Here is a 22440-nt window from a genome sequence, read left to right on the forward strand (position 1 = left end):
GCAGAACATAGAAAAATGTAAGAGAAAGTCAAACTCAGAGCTCATAGAGCATTCACTTCATTTGGACTTTTATGTCTATTGTTCAATTTAAAAAACATTCATTTCAATTACCCATTTTTATATTGTTCCTTTTAGAAAAATGAAAAGGCTTGCCCACCAAACTTTGGGTTTAGCCAGAAAATTACACATCTGCATGCAAACTGCTGATCAACTATCCAAATTTCTGCTGTTTATGCAGAAAGGGATTTTGGTGGTGCAGTCAGTTCTCTTTCTGAAAATTTCAACATTATTTGAAATTTTAAGTTTTCTTTCAATATCCTTGAAAAATCATAGTCCTTATGATAAAATGTATTCATTTATTATAAGGCAAGCAATAAATCCCTGAGTGTATTTCCACCTATTTCCACACAAAAGCCTGTAGGAAGAAGAAAAGCTGTCACAGGAAACTCTTCTGCTAAGAATATTCTGGCCTTTTGCTGCTAAAAAAGGACAGGACTTTATTTTGGGCATAGAATTTGAATTCTTTTGGACTTCCCAGATCTGGGGAGCAGGAAACACTTCATGTCTATACAAAAGATCTGAAGTAAGAGAGAAAAAGAAATGATGGATGAAGAAATTATGCACTTTCCTCCTACTCTTAACTCAATTAATTTTTTTTTTTTTTTTTTTTTTTTTTTTTTTTTTTTTTTTTTTTTTTTTTTTTTTTGCTGTCAGAACCTCACCCTCTTCTAATGGGAGGCAGAATCTGGGGGAAATAAGGAGGGAAGCAAAACAGTAACTTTCTGGATGCTAATATAAGGATACTCAGAGAAGTGATATATATTCTTGTGGGCAGTCTTTGCCTATCTAAGGTGGTGTGACTGTAACTCTGTAACAAGTTTAACAATCTTAATTATGCAGAACGTTTTATCCTTTTAAATAATTTATGTATAAATAACTCACTATCTTACACTGCTAGCCTCAAAAACATGACTAACCCTGGTGAAGATTCCAAAAGTATCAAAGTCATATTTCAAACAAAATTCAGATCATTCCAAAATCTCAAACTAACTTTTAAAGATCTGGAGGAAACTAAGTATATACATCAACATATTCAGAAGTAAATTTTCACTGACCCTTAAGATAGGTCATCATCCTTCTATTCAGTTTTTAATTGATACTGTTAGATCAGTCATGCACTTTAAAAACAGAAGTTGTATAGGTCACATACAACTTCTGTTGTATCTTTTCTATAACTTTTAGAGATCTTCTATCATTTTTAGATATCTGTCTAAGATATGAGTGCTTTGTTAATAACAACAAATTCATTCAAGGCTTTATGTATTTTACATAACTTGAATCCAAATGTGATTGCAATGTACACTGACTTTTCTACAAATATTAGAAGATTAAATTCTAAAATTTTAAATTTAAATTAATTATTTTCAGTATTTGTAAATTAAAATTGCTCCTTGTAATTAAAAAAAAATAAACAGTGTTTCTAGCATTCTGACACTATTGCTTTGATACTGTCACTATTATATTATGGTAACAATATTCTGTGTGAGCAGCTGATATATTTTTACTGTGCAAATTGTAAATCAACTGTTCTTTTGCATTTTATTAGACACCCTCTGTAAACAATCAAAAAGCTAAGAAAAGCAGTCAAATTACAAAAAGCAACAAATGCTTTTAAATCTTCCACATCTTTTACAATGTATTCTTAATTCCTCCTGGACAGACAGTATTATAAATTTTTGATTGTGGAGACAAAGTATGCAATATCTTCTGGAGAGCCTGTCCCTGGAAGAGACTAGGAGACAAGCAGGAGATTCAGCTGGTAGGTAGTGATCAAGGCATGGAGAGGATTCATGCAAAAAAGTAACAAAGCAGCACAGAAACCTGGGAAAAAATCCTGGAGTTAGAAATACCTTTGCAGAAGTTTCTGCAAGACTCAGAAGGATAAAATGCTCACAAAAGACATGGATTTCCTGCAGCTTTGGCTTTGTCACCTCCAGTGCTCAAGCCAATACACCACTGCTGTTTTGCTCTCCCGCTGCTATGTCACTCGAAGGTATAATCTACTTGGAGCACCTCCACCTCAGATCAAAACACAAAGTCTTACCTCAACAATATCTGAATTTGTTCGGCTCTCATGTGGTTCATTATACTCCGTATATTTCAGCAACACTTTGTCCATATCAGTGCTGGCATACTGGAACAGTTTGTTGGTGCTGTTGAAGATGATTAGAGCAATCTCACAGTCACACAGAACACTAAGCTCATAAGCCTTCTTCATTAACCCAAATTTCCTCTTTGTAAAAGTCACCTGGAAAGAAAAGCGAAAAATGTCCATCAGAAAACCACAAGTTGCTCTCTGTAGTCTTTCTCATTTTTTTCTGAGCTATAATATCTGAGTGCTTTGTCTTTGAATTGAACATGCTCAGAAAACAAATCAATAAAAGAACTCATAAAAGAGTTCCAAAATAGAATTTACATGTTGTATGTATTACACAAGGGAGAAATACCTAATTATCACTGCATGAAACTTGAGATAGAGGTAAGGACCATGGGGTATTTTCATTTACTGGTGCTATGAAATGTTGATACTACAACTTTAACTTTTAAATTCAGATATCCTTTAGATGGCATACATCTTTCCCATCAACATTTGCAAAGTGCACCTCAGATGAGCAGCTGTAAATACTTTGAACAAGTGTAGTCAATTCTGATTTTTTTGATTCTGATAGCAATTGGCTTTGATTTCAAGCCTCCCAATCCCTGCTAGCTTTGAAGGAAAGAAACTATTTCATAAGCATTTAAATATTGCAAAAGAGATGCATTGCTCATATAAACACATTAATCATACTTCTGAAGAAATATCTAGTGTGAAAAATGGCACTCATGAGGAAAGAGAATTATAAAGCATGAAAGAAGAAAATATCTGGTCAGCACCCTTTGAAACAAAGTCTTTTTTGAACACACACACACACACCCACCCACACCACACAAACATGCATCATATTTTATGTTATTTCAAGACATATGCTTAGGTATATGAACTGGCATTTTTAGTACAAAGGGCTTTAGGTCATATAATATAGAAAAGGAATAGGGATGTTCTTGCAAGTTTTCAGTAGGCCAGCAAATGCCCCTACTTTATTGAATTTAACATCAACTGAATTTAACACACGGTCAAGGTAGTTGTTATGTCAAGGACAGGCACACAACTAAGTTTATTGGTCTGCCTGATTCTACATTTGTTGCTACCATCCCTTACATACCCATTAACAATGACACCTCTGCACATTAATGCTCTGGCAAGATTTGCCTGTCTGAGATTCATATGACTAGTGTTTTAAATTGTCACACTTCTTGTCACAAATTAATGCTAAGTGCAAACCCCAGACTACCTTAAAATCCCAACATGTCAGGCCAAGGAAAATGTAACTTTTTAAGTATTCCTAATCCCTATTTTTTAAATTCTTTCAGAAACATGAGGCTTTGTGTCCATAATGTGAACACTTATTCTCCCAAATGCATACCGAATGTTATTCCTTTTATTTTAATTTCAATAATTTTAACTTCTGTCAACATACTGTTAACAAAAGATGGATTGCCATTAAACATAAATATTCAAGCATTTAAAAAAGACCGCTTTCTACAGCACTAATCTCAAGTGTGCATAATTTAAAGTTTTTTCTAAATTTGGTTCTCATGGTTTTTGATATTTGGAATGAATAATGAGATAGGTAACAAAACTTCATTAAAATTCTAAATAATAATAATAATAATAATAATAATAATAATAATAATAATAATAATAATAATAATAATAATAACAACAACAATAATAATAGTAATAATAATAATAGTATCAATAATAATAAATCATGCTTTTCTTCAAAATACTCCTTTAATGGTTTCTCTGATTACAGGAAAATGCAATGAAATGCTTGAAAGATACACACATATATAGCTATGTGTGTGTATATATATATATATATATATATATATATATATATATATATATGTATGTAAAAGCTCATTTTAGAAATAATTAGTGATACAGAAAATCAAATGTACTAATTCAACATATTTTTCTGCATCTAACATGACTTTCAGTCAACTTTTTGACCACAGTGCTGTAGGTGGAGTATCTCTGCATTTTGCTTGCTTTTCATTCAAGTCCACCGCAGCACAAAAATATCCTTAAAGCCAGTGTTTATGTCTAATATTTTGAAAAACCAGCTGGCTGTGCTGCAGAGCAGACACTTAATTTCTAATACTTATCACCAGAGTGATACTGGTTAGAATTATATTTTATGGACAGTGAAAAACCCCACAAACCAGAACAATGAATAATCTAGATCTTAATTTTCTCTTTCTTTAAAATACAATCATAATTGCTCTGAATTTGATATGTTTTTAATTTCTTGATCTTCCTATATTCCTAATATTTTCTAAATTGACCAGATAATGCCTTCTGTAACTGATAATGAATTAAAGGCAATTTTGTCTAATATTGTTTCACTACTTGTGATTTGGAATTTTAATTTTTGAATAAGTAATTCATAGTGGTTTATGTTTACGCATTATCCATATACATAGATGTAAATTTATTATACTTTTATTAATGTTTGTAATAGAGAACTTTTCAAATGTGTAGTGAAACATCATTTCAGTGACTTCACAAAAAATACTAATACTCTTCAAGCCATTTAAAAAACAAAATTACCTTTTTTCATGCATTCTTCTATGTGGCTACATAATGAAGATGAATATGCCATAAGCTAAAATACTTTTGTGAGCAATATAAATGAACAAAATGTTTATTATTTAATTTTATTTGTTCAATTTGTTCACCATTTGCTATGTTAACCATTCTCGTCCGCACTAAAAAATATTAAAATTAAACACCCTCTAATAAATATTCTCTAAGGTAGCAGATTATATTCTAGTAATGAAAAGGTTTTGTTGAGAGGTAAAAATTACATAAATTATTTAAAACTTCTCTTTTGGCTAGTTGGAAGGCAGTGTGGAATCTTCACTGAAAAAATCTCTGATTATGCTTGAACTGACTTAGTGCTGAGAATCAACAAGACAGTCACATTGTCATGAACACAAACAGTAGCTACATCACCAAAAAATTCACATGTTGACATAGTCTTATAATTTGTGTTCAAAGCACGCAGTCTTGGTAGTGTCATGTAACAACTGACAATGTCACTTTGTAATTTGACATAAACAATGCTAGTGACACAAGGAAAACACACAAACAGTAAGAAAATTCATTAACATATTTCAAATAAGATGCCCCCAAAAATGCATACCCTTCGATATCTCTGTAACATTTAATTTTTTCAGCAGCAACAATCAATTCACTACATGTTATTTCCTGACAATATTAGTGAACATATGCTTAATTATCCCCATTATCTACATCAATGCTAATTTGCAGATTTTTCAGGTAACAAATCTGTTTCTTTTTAGGAGAACGATAAGCAGTTTAGAAGGTCCTTTTGGGATAGAATATTTTATAATGACTGGGTGAAAATGAATAATTAAAGTGGAGTGGAAGTGGAACAGAAAAGAGGCAGATATTCAATGGTCTTTAAAACCTTTTTAAGCATGTGCATATAAAACACGAGGTTTTTGACAATGATACAATTTCTAAATACTTGTATGAGATACTTGAATGCATTGTTTTATATATATTGCAAAAAGAGCAGGGTGTGATCACCAAAATTATTTCTGAATCCAACCAAAAATAACTCAATTATATCCCTTTGTATTAACTCAAAACCCACTAGTCTTTTATGTTTGTCTAAAAACAATAGTTATTCTACTTCTTTAATTTTTATTTATTTATTTTAAATGTAATTGTCATCTTAATAAGAATGGTGGTATCAAGAAGATAGGTTACTAAAGCCTGAAATTTTTTTTTATATGAATAAGCATTCATGCTTATGACTTTGTATGGTGTAAGCTAATCAAGACATTACTTGATTATAAAATACTTACAGTGAAGTAGTTAACTCTCAATTTCCTTGATATAAATCAAAGTGAGATTTTTATATATTTTGGATTAAGTTCTAACTAAAGGTGAAATGTACTAAAAGAAAGGCATTGAATAAAGAGAATTGTTAAAAGTCTGATTTTCAACTTCAACTCTGGCTCTTCAGTTCTATGGAAGCAGCTTTCAAATGGACTAATGATATGCTCAATTTAGAGGACAATTTCATGCAGAGAAGACCGTCTTGTTTAATCATTATTAAATTAAACTTACTTAAACTATATAAATCAGAAGGTACTGTCACTTGGTTGCAATTACAAATTCTTTCTTCTGCCTAAATTTTAATTTAGCTATGTGGGTTTGTAAATTGGGATGCTAGCCACTGGAAATATATTATATATATTCTTAAAATAAATTTGTAACAACAGTTTTATAATTTTTATAGATTTTAATATACCAATAATGAAACAGAAGCAACCATAAATAGTCTCATTTAATGAATATAGACTGAAGGATACATGATCTACAATTTTCGCCATGTGATCATTGTGTCTTTCCTTTGATGGGAGTTAGTTTGGGATTAGTTAAATTCAGTTAAGCTTAGTTTTATTTTTAATTTGGATTCTTTGAGTAATTTTTTTCTGAAATCTCACAAACTATGAGAGGCTGAACCATAAAACCACTCCATATGTGTCACTAGTAGTCACAGCATATGTACTAACACTGAGTTTCCAAAGTAGCAGTCTCATGATATTTCAAGTGATTCAGTCCAGCCAGTGTCAGAATATCAGTGCTCTCCTTACTTCTTTCTATTCTGACTATACATATATGTAGCTGCTGAAATAGGAAAATGAGAGACACAGAATTTTCACATATGCTTCCCAAGTATATTTCCTGCCATTAAACTGGTGAAGAAGAGGGATCACTGATGCACAGAAGTATCTGATAATGGCACCATGATGTCAAAAAGAAATGTTATCTGTTTGTCCTTATTTCATCTGGAATGTCTAAATTTCTGACACAGGGACTAGAAGAAGTACAGTAGATATGATGTATGCGATAAATAGAAGGTACTACATGAGCAGTTTACCCAGCTTCAAACATAAGGCCAAGTTGGCCATATGTAATCAGAGGGGCTCCTCACTAAAATGTCACTGCCAAGAACCTAAGCCTATCCTGCTGAAACATCAAATAACTACCGGAGAGGCAAAAACTGCTGTCATATTCTCTCTTCCCTTTTTTCTCTTATTTTCCTCTGATTTTTGTTTAGAACCGTTTGTCATATGAAGAGGTCTGGTTGAAACAATCTTTACCATAACTCTCTAATGGGAGTGGCAACAGACCAGTGCAGAATCAAGCCAAACCTTCTTTTATGCAATAGTTGGGCATACTGCATTAAATTAAAGACTTCCAGCAGACTGCTTCCATGTTCTTATAACCTTCTAGCATAACTTACAGGGATGAGACAGCATTGATTTATGCTGGTAAAAGAGCTATTGTCCCAGAAAATCCCAAGCATATTGTGCTATGACTTCATGAATAGTCAGATAAAGAGGAGTTCTAAGAGGAGGGTTTAAATTTATAGCCATAACAAATAAAATGTTCATGATTAACCCATATAAAAAAAAAGGTTTTGGATGTTATACCACATTTTTAGAATCTTTGTTCATAAATAAGAGATCATATACTTAAAGTAGTGATACTATTCAGTCTGCCCAAATCCAAGTCATGAGGGTCAACCTTGTAAGCTTTTTCTGTGTAAAAAAAGAAAGGAGGGATAAAATTGAAAGATATATTAATTAAAGACAATACAGCAACCTCAGAAATTAGGTGCTCAGCCAGTATCAATATGCTTCTCATTTTAACTTATAAATTAAGGCCTAAGACCAAACAGGAATAATAAGGGCTAATCTTTGATGCTCCATTTCTTTTTGTGAAATAGAGAGATATGATTAAGTCCTTTATAGACAGATCTACAGATATGTACAAATTTTAGGCAAAAGAGATAATCTCAAATAAAGAGATAATCTCAAATACACAGTAACTGATACAATATACACAAAAGCTAACTTTTTTTTTTTTTTTTTTTTTTTTTTTTTGGTATGCTATCACCAGTTCTGGCAGGTACAAACATATGTTTATAGTAAAAAACATGTTTATAAGTACTGTGCTGCTAAAATGTTCATATGGTAAAGGTCAAAGAATATTTCATTCTCTGCTGAGCAAATGGTCAGGAAGCACATTTGTCTGCATTTCCTGTCATAACAGGAAGAGTGTAACTTCTTCCTCTTCACAATGGCTTCAGTTCTGCTTCCCACCTCCAGCTCTTTCTCCCCCAGGGCTTGCTAAACCATTCCCTGCAAGACAGCAAGACTGTGCCTGTGTCTGCATTACTTTTCCGCTCTGCTGTGCTGGCAGATGTACTGCACTCTCTTTACTTAGGCTTCCTGCTCATACTTCAAATTAAAAGTAATTTGACCTAAATATTTACCTTAGGATAATTCACTCCAAATTATGCTCAGAACATCAATTTGTAATACAAGCACATTTAACCTCAAAATATTGCATTATAGAAATTCATGGTTCATTTTAGTAGCTCTGTTAAAGTTTTACTTCTCTGGTAGTCTGGAAGAACATGAAAGGGGTTGCCAGAGTTGTGTAGATCATCACAAATGAGGAGTCTTGAAAATTTGGGGTGCAACTCTTTTCTTGCAGAAACCTAACTTTACCTCTGAAAAACCAAGGTCACTGTCTAATTTTAATGCTATATTTCAAGTATATATCTGTGTGAAATTTAATATAAGCAATTAATAAAAATATGCAAAAGATAAAATATGTGATGTTTAAGACAAAGGTTAATTGAACAAGAAATTATGCTTAGGTGTATCGTCAAGTAGTTATGTTTTCATGTGAAAATATTTCCCTGGAGACAAGTGGGGAAATGTTATGTCTTGGATAAAATGAAGATGCTCCATGAAGGAATAATGAAAATAAAAGTAAAGAAATTGAAAAAATGTTTTTTATCAATCTTGTGCTCATGTTTGCATTATTATTCAGGGGTCTTTGCTTTTTCAACAGGAAAACTTCTGATTCAGACAATAGTCTCTAAGCCTTTCCTTTTAAATAGAGCTGAAACACAGAAAAAATAGATACATGAGGCTGAAATTAATTTTGAAACTAGCAGCATAAGATATCAAAGTCAGTAGAACAAATCTAGGTCTTCCTGCAAATGGTCATTTCCTTCCAGGATATTCTTCCCTTGCCCCATAACTTTACTTTAATATCTGCTTAGTTTTGTTCTCTATTGAGCTGATAACTCAGTAATTCTCAGTTTATAGCTTTACAGATATTCTGAAATTAGAGAATCATAAAAAGTCTGGGCATGAAAAATTTAAACAGCAAGTGTATGTTACTGTTATACCCTACAGATGTGATGCTTTAAAAAGGGTGTCTCAATGTTAAACACCTTAATATTGAAGTTTAGACTTACTATGATATTTAATAAAATTAAGACCCCAGCAGCTCATTAAAAATTGAAAGAAATGAACATTGCGCAGAATCATTAGATATGATAAACTCAGTTGCAATTGTGACTCTTCAGCAGCCAGAAAAGAATGCACAACTAATGATCAAGAAAATGCATCACCCTGTAAGGCTTCATATTTCCTAATATTAATTAGACAAAAAATGGGGATCAAATGCAAGAGCGTGTTCCAGATCTGACACCAGAAAATCACTGGGTCAATAACATCCTCATTCCTGGGTCAATATACCTCTGGATTTAGCTCACAGACCATGGATTTAATGAGATATTTTGTAAGAGACCTCGTATAACAGGAAGACAATATAATTTATGTCATTACATCTATTTATTTTAGGCCTCAACAGCCCTGTCTGGATGGCTGCAAAAAATTTCAGATGGTCCTCATCTGAAGCAGACTGCAAAAGGCTATCATTAAAACTAACAAAATGTTTCACACTTATAAAAAACCCAGAAAAAACACAAGGATTTTCTGAGACAGAGGAATAAATTTTTTCCTTCATGTGTTGACCATAGCAAAAGTAAATAAATTATTTCTTTCACTTAAGAAAACATAGGAAAATAAAGTTCACACTTTTTTCCAAGTGATCTCCCTCTTTTTCTTTCTTTAACCATCCTAGAAGTGTTACCAGAATCTCCAATCTGTTCTATTGAAATTTCCACAGAAAGAACTTGTAGCAGTCAGGAATTTCTAGCATCAGATGTCAATGCTAACATTTTTGGCTATTGATTTTGCTGATGGTGGAACTAATATCATGTAAGCAACAACAGTTTATTTGAATGATCTGTTGACAAAGCTAGCACAACCTCACAACCTTGTTGAGCCTGAACAATATTACCACTGATTAATTCCACATTTATCAAGACTATATTATCCAAGAATTATCACTGGAGTAAAAAGAAAATATTTGGTCACTTTGTCTAATTATAACAGGAATTACTTGAGAGTTTTGATTTTCGTGTAATGCTATGGTGGCGACCAAACCACACAAAAGAAATAAATATTTAATCTAGTCTGGCAGTTATTAATTTTCCTTCTACATGTGTCAAAAAACAGTGAAAAGGAATTTTTCAGGTAGTCTTCTCTGGAACCTTTCCAACCAAAGAAAATCCATGATCATTCATAGAATTTGTGCCATATGGTCTTTGTCACCATAAGATATCAATGAGTACTAGAAAAATATAGCCAACTTACAGCCCACAAGAAACATCATTAAATTAATGGCTTCTGCCAGTTAAAGTCCTGAATTCTGCACTCACTAAAGTCAATGTGAGAACTCTTTAGCAGGCCAGGGTAAAAGGACTGGGCCTCTAATAACTGAGTTGAAGTAGTTTACCTTTAATTTATCCCCAAAAGTCAAAGCTTAAAATAGTTTTTGGAAAAGTGCAGATTGTATCCTCAAATTGTGCATTTCTCTGATATTTTCAGCCAGAAATATGACTCTGGATAGTTTGAAATTACTTTTTTTACCAATATGATCACTAAAGTATGCAAATCCAACCAACTAGACTTGCTCAGAAGAAATTCTCTTGAAGAGAGATCAACTCTATTTTTGCCCTTCCCAATCCCCACTCATACAAGTACTTTGAAGAGCAGGGGAATCTTCTGCTACAGCAGATAGTACTGTGGAAGAAAACAGCTTTTTCACAGAGAGAACAAGTACATCATTCAATGGCTGACATAGAGAAGGCTAGGAAATTGAGTGGAAAAATCAAGGACAAGAATTTTGCTCCCCAGGCCTTGTAGCAACTTGAACCATTTTGCAAATATTCCGATTTCCAAATAGATCTAGATCCAAATAGCACTAGGAGACGAGACAGAATAATAAAACTACTGCTATAGCTCCTCATTTGATACATGTTCCACATATTTTTTCCAGCATGTGCCTTACTGCAGAGGATTTATGTGCTTGAGAACAGCTGAGGATGCACCATCCAGGTATATAATGGATAACACACCTTGTATTGTGAAGCCATACTGTGTTTGAATGTAAGCAAAAATAAGGCAGTTTCTAGCCAAGCCACTTGATGCTGTTCTTGCAAATGTTTTTTGGTGAGGTAGAAAGAAAATATCTCCGGCTGTAAATGGAGCTACAAATAGGCTTTGTGGAACTGTGCTTGAGCTGGTATCTTAGCTTCACTAATCAAAAAATTGTAACAATTTTTTTTTCTGGTGCAACATTTTAATTTTTTTTTACATATATATTTATACAATCAAATAAGAAGAAAAAATAGGAATATAAGAAAGTTAATATTTTAAGATTACTGGAAATGTGCAAGTTAGGAAACAAACTGATGCTGCTATGCTAGAGGAGCAATACGTTAAGAACCAGTAGGTTTGTGAAAGAGTACATCTCATATAAATGGTTAAAAAACCCAATGAGCTATTATTAAAAATCCAGTTGTAGTTAATCACACATATATTACTAAAATTAAAAAGCCTAATCTTGCAACCCAATGAAATGATGAAAATCTTTTAATTTGCTTCATTGAGCTTTAAATCAGGGCACTCATGCAAGATGAAGTACTTAGAAATACTTAAAAAATTGTCATTAATATAGTAGTAGAAATAAGAAGCAGAATCAAACCAGTTTTACAATATAGAAAGTAAAATAATGTAAATCTATACCTCCAGCCTCACACTGGCTAAGATACATTAGCAAATATTGAATTGGGATTGTTCAGCCTGGAAAAGATCAGGCTGGGACTTAACTAGAGCCTTCCAGTATCTGAAGGGAGTCTACAAGAATGACGCAGAGGGACCTTTTATAAGGGTGTGGGGTGACAGGACATGGGGGAATGTATTCAAGCTGACAGAGAGTAGGTTTAGATTAGACATTAGGAAAAAATTCTTTACTGTGGGAGTGGTGAAGCACAGGTGTAGGTTAAACAGAGAAACTATGGCTGCCCTGTTCCTTAGAGTGTATGAAGTCAGGCTTTGAGCAACCTGGTCTTTTGGAAGGAGTCTCTGCTCATGGCAGTGGAGTTGGAACTATGTTTCTTCCAACACAAACCATTCTGTGATTCTATGAGTCTAAAAAATGCTAGTGAGACAAACACTTCCTGTGCTAACAGTACAATTGTTAGTATTCTAGTATTACAGTTTTATTCATAATTATTAGTTCTGAAAGGTGTTCTGGAATTCTTGAAATGCTACTGTGAATAATTTGAAGACTAGCTGTCTTCATTTTTAAAACTACATTTAACCATTTAAAAGTGGGGTTTTTTTTACAAAAGTGGGGCTAAAATCTTTGTAAATACTACATTTGAGCAAGCAAGTTGAGATTGAAACTGTTGTATGAACTAATGTTGGGAATGGCAAAATTTTGTGGTATCATTTACAAAATAATTCAGGTTACCTTCAAAAAGAAGCCATTATAGCATGGGCAAGTTTCAAACAACTACTGACTTAATATTTATAATAAATTCAATTCAATATTTCACATCCAATTTCAACTCCATGCTATAAGACAATTAAAATAAATATGATGACATTTATATATTGTTAGAATTATTGTTTTTTCACTTGTCTCACCAAAACTGGAAACTTTTAGGGAAAACACAAAATGCATCCATCACAAGGAACATTTTGCTGTTACACCTAATTTTTTGACATAGGGACCACAAGTTACTACTAACAATACAATATTTAAAAATTCTTGGAAAGCATATTTAAGGACTATAATTTGTTGTTATGCCTAGGCTGATTTTTTCATAGCTTTATAAAATCCTCCATGACTAACAGGTTCTTAAAAAAATCCCATAATAGATGAAGGAATTTATAGATCAAATTAGTAGTACTATTATATTAATAGTAACTCAGTATCAAGTTCTTAAAAATCAGCTACTGAAGATTATTCCTAAATTGCAGCCAGGTTTAAGAAGAACATTAAGCATAGTGTTAAATAATTATATGGAGAGGTTCTTACAATTGTGGATCTCCAGCTTCAACAAAACATTTACATCCATTCATCTACATCAAATATAAACAGCAACAATTTTCACCAAAATTATTTGAAGATATCAGTCACTGAATTTTATTTTTGTGAACACAGGAAAGAAAATTTTCTAATTTATAGTCATATTTTAACTAGCAGAGATAGTGTTGATAATATGTGACAGCTCCCTAGTCATTTTATTTAAAGCAGAGTTAAAAATTAGTTAATCTGTCCTATTGGACCTTTTTAGCCTTAGATAAATACTGATGGTTTTATAACTACAACATGCTAGTATTATTGTATGTGGATTTTAGAATGTGTTAGGCTACTCAAATTCTTCTTAAAATTCAGACAGGAAAAAGAGGAAACTTTTTAATGAAGTAGTGTCTTTTTTATATGAAGGAAGTGAAAATAAAGACACTGCAAAGGTGAAGGAGCACCACTAATTGGGATTTCTGAATTTAAATGAAAGTGCTCATATTATAATAACTCATTAGAGTTCAGAAAATATAGTACTAAAACCTGTGTCCTGTAACAACTCACAGGAGTGCTTAACCATGTATATTCCAGACTGAATTCAAAGCAAGTAGAGTAGAACACAGACAGCAGTCTTTATAGAATAAAGTCTTCCAGTAATAACTTCCTAACTGTGCAGTGTACTGAACTTGAAAACACTGTGCGTGAGGTTTCAGGTTGTTTACAAATATATTTTTAATTTGATAGTCTAACATACGCTGTGCATATGTATATGTTGGTATATGCATAGGTACGCAGACTTATTGACTTTTTAATCACCTTCAATAAGAAGTTACCTTATAAATATAATATGATGCTTAAGTCAGGTATTTCTGCAACTCACCTGTCTGTTACGTTCATCCATAATCCTTGTAATCTGAATCTTTTTTCTCCCCATAGTCCCCGTTTTTTTTTCTCTCCTTCTTCCTTAAAATTACGTATTTTTCCCTTCTCTTTTATTCCTCTTTCCTGTTTCCTCAAAACAAACCTCCTTCTTCAGCACTTGCACCACTCAGATCACAGTCCCCTGCATCCGTTCCTGCTAAACACAGAAAGGAAATCAAATGTTATCATGAAATTGATAACCAGAAGAAACTTATCACATGGAGGAAAAGAAAATTATTCAAAGGCTTACTTTTATGAAAGAAAACACCAAAACCAAATGTATCAAGAAATAAAGAAAAAGACTGAAGTACAAGTTGTGAAAATTTCAATGGAATTAATGTCTCTAATTTTAAATATCACTCAGAGGTCTAATATGAAAAATTACCTAAATCAGAGAGTTAATGAACTGTTCTGTATCTATGCTAGGCAGGCCAGCTAATTTATTTCTGAAGGGAAAACAATTTTGTGCTTTGACAGCAGAGGTGATAATTTCCCTCATTATGCAAATACAATGGACATGTATTTAAGTGTGCCTTGATATATAGGATTTGCCAGCTACTTTAAATTCAAAGTTCTTAACTTTATTCTTTAAGAATATAAATTAGTGAAAGTATTACTGAAGATACTTGAAAAAACGCTAGGGCCCTTTTCCCTCATTTCATTCTAGTGTAAATTCTAAAATGTTTTGCAAAGGATTTCTAACCAGCAAACACGTTTTCTTATAAAACAGAACAATAGAGGCAGATGACAATTTTAAGAATGTTTTGAAAAATATTTTCACTGTTTCAGTAGTGCATGAGCTTTACAATACTGGCTCTATCACAGAGCTAAGAAGAAAAAGGTACAGTACATAAAAATACACTCTGCAGGAAGCATATTTCACAAAATGTTATAAACCACATAATTAATTTATGTAATATCCAAAGTATTTTAAAAATAAAATACTTTTATTTTAATAATAAAAGAGTCTATGGAAATAGTAAAAATTACCAACATTATTTTGTCTAGTATAAAGTAAAAGACACAAGTTTTTCTGCTTTATAATCTCAGTTTACCATATTAGTATATTTTTGTATGTTTTAAGTGAACAGCACAAAGGCTTTTGAAACACAGAATACGAAAAAGAAATCTGAACAATATGAAGTTAAATGTTCTTCTGAAGTATAATAAAAAATATTGTCTTGGAAGTAAAAAATTAGTAATTTTAAAACAGAGACTGGTATTTCTTCATTTATTCTAAACTTATAGTATCTCAGCCAACCTGATAAATTCTCATAATATATTGCATAACACTAAGCTGAAGTCCTGCTCATTTAATCCATTATTTGGCTCTAATTCAAAGCTACTGAGGTAGGAAAATTAGATCTCTGGTCTTTGATTCTCTTTTGATTTTCGTAGCATACATTAACTTTTAGCTGTTCAAGTGTTTTACCACTCACTAAGGAAAAAAAAAAATTAACAAATAAGCAGTCAGTCTGAGTTTTCTAGCTAGCTACTATAGTGCAATTAACCTGTTGGGCAAAACAAATCTTCAAGTATAGTACTTATTATATTTCTATATATTAATGTCTTTTTTATATTATTTTCTTAAACTATTTGTATATTGTTACCATAATGCAGAAAACAAAAAGTGGAACAATTCATATTGTAACTATAACAAAATATAGACTGCAAAAATTCTTAGCTGCATTTTATATTTGAAAGCAATAGCTACTCACTGCTTAAATAGATACAAAGGTTCTTGATCATGCAGCACCAACAACAAAAAAAAGACGACCAAAAATTTGAAATAAATTTATTCTGTAAATGTATTTTTAAAAGCTTTTATTCCAAACAAAGTTAGGGGACCATCTTATCGGATTTTCAGTGTTGACAAACAAACCCAGTCTATTTTTAGAAACAGTTTTACATTTCCTTGGTTTGGGTTTCTTTCCTGTTTTTCCTATAGTCTTACCTCCAACACAAAGCACAAATTAGAGTGGTGTTTCCCATGCACATGCAGGACTCAGAGTCCAACTGTCTTTCTCTGCAGAAGCAAACCCATACTCTAATCCACAGCAAGTGGAAACTTCCTTTTCTTTCATTCAGCTGAGGCCAGTGGTGCTATTGGTTTACAGCAGTGTCTGCCTAAGCTATTCACTGCAGTGAAGGTCAGGGTGGGCAGATTAAAGCAGTTATGGCTGGTTTGTGAAGATGAGCTGCTCTGCAGATCAAGATGCTGATGCTTAGTGAGTTCAGAAAAAATGGCTTAATACTGAGAAAACTCTGTCAGGAAGGATAAAAATCACAGCGGAGGAGCAGTATGTTAAGTCCCTCCTACACACTTACCAGTTCTACATTTAAGACCAGTCTTCAAACAACAACAGCTTTTACAGACAGTTTAAACTCAGAACCTTAAAATTCCTGTAATCTACACAAAGTTATCTTAAAGTAACTCTCAGAAGGCTTGATAAGCAGAATTTTATATAAAAACTATGATTAGGTCATCTGTATGAAACATATAATTTGCAAAGAAACATAAATTTCTTCAATGGGCAGCGAGTTAGGTTTTTTGCATGGATGAAAAAAAAATCTTTCCTCATATGTGCCCTAGTTTGCCTTTTGCTTACTAGTCCAATTTCAAATAAAAGGTTTTGAATTTTTTATAAAATTTATTTCCTTTTAGAACCCCCCCCATCCCCACCTATCAACACATAGTCTTTCAAGTGCTATTCTTACTATCTATTAGCTAATAGTTCTATGTATTTCATTAGTATATACACAAAAAAAGTTTGTAGGACTGATTCCCAATTAATGAAATTCAGATAAGTCATCTCATGCAGGGCTATAACCTGCAGAGCTTGGTAATTTCCAAGTCAAACAGAATGTAAAGAACTGTGGAGACCGGCTAATCTCCATGGCTGCTTAGGATTTCACCAGTGCTCTCAATACCTTTTGAAAGTTCTTGCAGAACTAAGGATTGCAGTAAGTAAGTATTTAAAGTTCCTGTTAACTGGTAAATTGTTATTTTACTAACACTAATAAAGCACATTGACTAGAAAAGTTGAATGTACTACAAAAATCAAATAGTACTGCAGGCCTCAATTATCCAAGTGAATTAAAAAATCAGCTTTGTTGAAGTAGCTCCACATTAAAAAAATGTTCCAACTTCATAATATAGTCATGTGCAAACAAATTACATTTAAAGAAACATGGAATTAAATGATATTTTGTTACAATTTTCTGCATTTTTTGCAAAGCCAAGTAGTTAAAAAAAATCAAAACCAAAACAAACCAGACTGCTTAAAAAAAGAGGAACTTTATTTTTGGCAGGCTTCTGTTGATTATATGATTCGGCAAAAGGCAATGGTAGCTGACAGAAGATTGATCTGAGCCTTGAGAAGGGAAAAGAGCTAAAGGAAAAATGCAGCAAATTGCTTGACTGATAATGTCTCTCTTTTGAGCACTGACACACAGACACATGCACACACATATGCACACCTACACACACATATGCACACCCACCTATCCCTTCTCTGCAACACAGAAGAATCTTGACAGAATGGCAGGAAGCACGCACAGAGCAGTCAGGGAAGGATATTATGTCAGCAACCACGAACAATAAAAGGTGTAAAGGTGCTTCCTTCCCTAAACTGTTCCAGAAGTACAAAATGGGAACCAAAACTGTCCACTTCCTTCTCTGAGCAGAACAGTCTGAATTTGCTGTGCTGCAACACCCCAGACAGAGAATCCTTTGAGCAGTTACACCAGGAGAAATAAGGAGTATCAAAACAAGGCAGTAAAAATATTTTATTTATAAACAAAAGAAAGAAGGCAGCCAGAGAAAAAACAAGGTAAAATGTGCTAGAGTTTATGCCATTTTCATGGTTGGTTTACAAAAGTAACAAACTTGTCATAAAGATGTCCTTGTTCCATTAAGCAGCTTACATTCTCAGTTGATTAATTAGGTTAAAAATGAAGAACAAAATAATTTTTTAAAATTATGCTGATAAAAGGAAGTAAAGAAAAAAGTGCTGTTCCCTTTCTCCTACCATTCTTATCTTGATATATAAAAGTAACTTAAAAGGTCTATGACATTTTTTAATGCAAACTTGTTTTATCAAACAAGTTTTGAATCTGTGTCTAAAAATGAGAATGTGTTGAGTAGGACCACATAATCTACTTTTCCAATGAAAATTAGCTGCAAAAATGTAACCATGAACATTGACAATGAGGGACACATATTAAGATAAAATGGTCACTCACATGGTTTCTGCAAAATCCTGACTAGGTTCCACACACGTACAAAGACAGCTGGGCATACTGCATCCGTTGAAGACATCACTCACTGTCACCATGAGTTTGGTATAGTTTAAAGAAATGCAGAGAAGTGTGAAAATAATTATCTATCATGTTATCTGACTGAAATCAGCTGACATTAAAGATAGAAGTGGTTCTTACCATTTACATGGTGGTTTGGTTGCATGGTCATAACAAAAGACAGAGTTTGGGCCATTACCCTAAACCCAGAAGGTTATGATAAAATTATACATGTCATCACCATGGCAATATACCAGTAAAGCAGCAATGGTACAGTCTACAGTATGTTTCTCCAGGTAGAAAGCCATGTAAAAATTAATCAGAATCTTCCTAAGCTTTCAAACCTCTGTCCACAACATTCTGATCTGGAAATTAAACATAACCTACACTTCAGTGTTTTGATCTTATGGGCAGGCTGCCATATGAAAAGGTTGAAAAGGAGTTAATTATAATCAACTAAATTTAACTCTCAGGAGATCATGTGTTTGGCTACAGGAAATATAAAACAAACATTTAAGCTATAAGAGAAAAATTATTATAGATGAAGTACTAGAGACTACTGGAGAGACTGCATGTCAAACCAAAAAAATCTGTACATAAAGAAAATATTTGTAATCTGTAACTACCAAGGCTTATTATATTATCTATTACCTAACCTGACTTCTGACTTATGGCATAAGCTTAATTTATAATGGAGGCAATTCCAGGGCAATGAAGTTCTGAACCAAGGCAGGAGTAAAATGTTCATGAAGTTGCAAACTACAAAATTATTCCCAATATGTAAATTGTTACTTAAAATTTTAAAAGAAAACTTAAATTATTTGATTTGAATTCATATTTCGTTAATTTTTCTACTGATTTTGAAATAATCTGCTGGATTCCTAAGATTATTTCTACTGATAATCCATTTATTTGTTTGTTTATTCATAAAGGATAATAGAATATGTATATTTTAAATCTGAACTTCCAGAGCTGTACCTTATTTGCTTGTTTACATTCAATATACTCCTAGTATAATGACAATATAGTAATGAATTGTAGAAATTTCCTTTCTTGCAGCTAAGTTACTGGCTTAATCAATACTGTTATTTTCTATGCCTTGGAACAGCCATGAGGATATTTTGCAATGCAATTTATTTTTTTTAATTTGGAATTAAGCACTTCAGAAGGCTCATTGTAAGAATGCTTCAGACAACTGTGATCTATGTAGCTTATCACTCAAATACAGCACCAAATTATCTTACAGAGCAAGAACTTGTGCATTATGGGTGGAAGAGTTTCTTGTTTTGCAAAGTTCCCCTGAAAAGTTTTTTGGGGCATACTAAACATCATTGCCAAAATAGCAGAGAAGATGATACTTCCTAACAATTGCTGTATTCCACTGTGCCAAACACCCTGCTTTTCAAGACACTGAGGCATTGAGACACAGAATATCTTGTCTGTAGCCACCTCTCTATTTAAGCCAATTCCTGCCTCTATGAAAGGAAAAGAGTGACTTTAGCTTATCTTCCACAACATGTGCTGACAGACATCCATCCAGTGCAGTGGTGGAAGATTTTATGAATATTGCATTCATGCTATACCAAACCTGGTCACGCTGGAAAAGAACCATGACAGAAGATCAAAATATTTCCATGTGATAATGGAATTTGCTGCAGATGATGAGTCATTCCTTGCAACAGTGGACCACAAGAAGCAACCACCAAATGTAAACTAATTGCCTGGATTCCAGCAGATATGTGCCTGCTGTGCTTGAGGAAGAAAGGAAGACCTGGCTAATTTACAACATTTCTGAAGATGGCTAAAATGAAGAGGAGTATTGGATTTGTAAAGCAAATAAAGCAGATGCTAATTAGATTTTCGGAAAATAATTAAGTGAAATGTTAGTATAAAATATATATCTATGAAGAGTCAATTTTAAAACTACAATAATTATTGGGTGGTATTTCCATGTGTACCCATCACCAAAAAAAAAAAATAAAGTAAATACTTTGAAGAAAAGGTTTGTATGTTTAAGTTCATTATGTACCCATAGCTGCTAGGCAGACATAATGGGAGTCTGAACAACATATATGGAATAAGATGCATAAGGTGCTTCAGACTGGCTCAAACATAACAGTTTATTCAACTGGACACACTAACAATAAAAGGGGAGAAAATAAAGGACTGAAAACTGAATCACTTAATGGAGACTGTGGCTAGAAATGGGAACCTGAAAGAAAATAGAGTGAGGAAATTGGACCACTGCAAATTCACCTAGGAATCTCGACAGATTTGAGCTAATAATTTGATTGGATTGCATTGTAGTAACTAGATGCACAAAGAATGTAATGAACAGTGTTTACAAATTCAGTCTGTCATTTACTGAGCTAAAGAAGAACTTCAGTGGTCAACATGATAAGATTTAGCACCTTGTGAGTTGAAAAGGTCTTGGAGCTTCTCTGATTTGGGTCTGCTTGTATTGAAAGACATATTACACACGAGGTAAAATACTAGTGTTACAGTTTGGAGTAGTCTTAAACACAAAGGACTTTGGAGAGTGTTGGCTTTTTACAGGAAAATGTAAGATCTCTAGTGTTAAGTTATTGCATCACCTGAAAGCAGTCTTTGACTGTGGTTAGATCTAGATTTATAGATTTGTTACTGATGTTTGCATGTGAGGAGGTTTATGGAACTAAAGTCCCCAAAATAGCTTTTAAGAATCAGGGATTATTCCAAGTATTATTGGAAAAAACTATACAGTACAATATCAAATCATAGTCTGAACTTGGGTACAGGCACTTAGTGATGCCAGTATCAGTAACAGGCAATTTTAGATTTCCTCTATTGAAGGAACTATGGATTAATTCTAAAAAGGATTTTTTCCCCAGCAGATTTTTGATTACTTTCTGCTTATAATTTGCTAAATTCTAGGAAGCTTGGTACATGCATTTAGACAGTGTCTGTCTAAACTATGGTCAATGATGAGTCTAGAAGCAACAGGTGGAATGGATGCAGAAGACAATTAAATTTTGGATAAAATGGATGGAATTCACAAGATCTACACAGGCCTTGTCTTCTTTCTCTTCATCCAACAAGCTCCAGAGAAATTTTATACACCCTGACCCTGAATCCTCTTCTTACTCAAAGAATCCTGTGGAATCCTCCAAAGGAATCCTCCTTTTTCTCACTGTAATCACGTGTATCTATAGTTTAACAACATAACTGAGTTCTGCTATTCCAGGTTTGTGTTACACTACAATTTCATCTCTGTGAGGGTGAACAAAGACTTGGATTGCAAAAACCTCATAATCTTATTTTGAAAAGGAATGTCTTACACATTTGCAAATGAATAATTTCAGGAAGTTTTTAGAGAAAAAAGAAATCTTTTATAAAGAGTATTTTTGTGGTATAAATAAATGTAACAAACTGTAATAAGAACCCAAAGTGTCTTTAAATTACCAAGCAAATGAATGACTGAGCACTGTAGTTCAAAGACTAAGCTGAAAATTAGGAAGGATCATCTAAAGAGGTAGAATAGGACAAAAAGCTGTGGATGAAAATACCATAAAACATGAATGTAGAAACTAAGAGAAAAAGCCCCGAGATGTGAATAAGTTCCTAATTGAAAGAAAAACTTCTACCAGAGAACAGACTCGACGGAAACATTTTTAAGGAGTTAATGAAAGGAATCCTTTCCAACATAATTAAAGTAAGTGACAAAAATTGCCTAGGTAAAGCTTGAATGAAAGTAAAACTGTTTCAGGTTTGTGATGGGAAATATCTTG

At 33.0% G+C, this 22440-nt stretch overlaps 1 protein-coding gene across 19 annotated transcripts in view; it reads right to left on the reverse strand.

Annotated features, from left to right (window-relative positions):
- Positions 1-22440, reverse strand: part of MEF2C (myocyte enhancer factor 2C) — a 119910-nt gene that overhangs the window by 60734 nt on the left and 36736 nt on the right. For 17 of the 19 annotated variants that reach the window (XM_064405820.1, XM_064405826.1, XM_064405827.1 and 14 more), the window contains 2 exons: positions 14334-14531; positions 2105-2308 (listed from right to left, as the gene is read on the reverse strand). In XM_064405820.1, coding sequence (XP_064261890.1) covers positions 2105-2308; positions 14334-14387 — 258 coding nt within the window. In that variant the 5' untranslated portion in view covers positions 14388-14531. Of the gene's footprint in view, positions 1-2104; positions 2309-14333; positions 14532-16328; positions 16575-22440 lie in introns of those variants that run through there. The other 2 variants (XM_064405819.1, XM_064405816.1) reach the window with 2 other exon arrangements.

The sequence above is a fragment of the Passer domesticus genome, chromosome Z (genome assembly GCF_036417665.1).
Source record: "Passer domesticus isolate bPasDom1 chromosome Z, bPasDom1.hap1, whole genome shotgun sequence".
NCBI lineage: Eukaryota > Metazoa > Chordata > Aves > Passeriformes > Passeridae > Passer > Passer domesticus.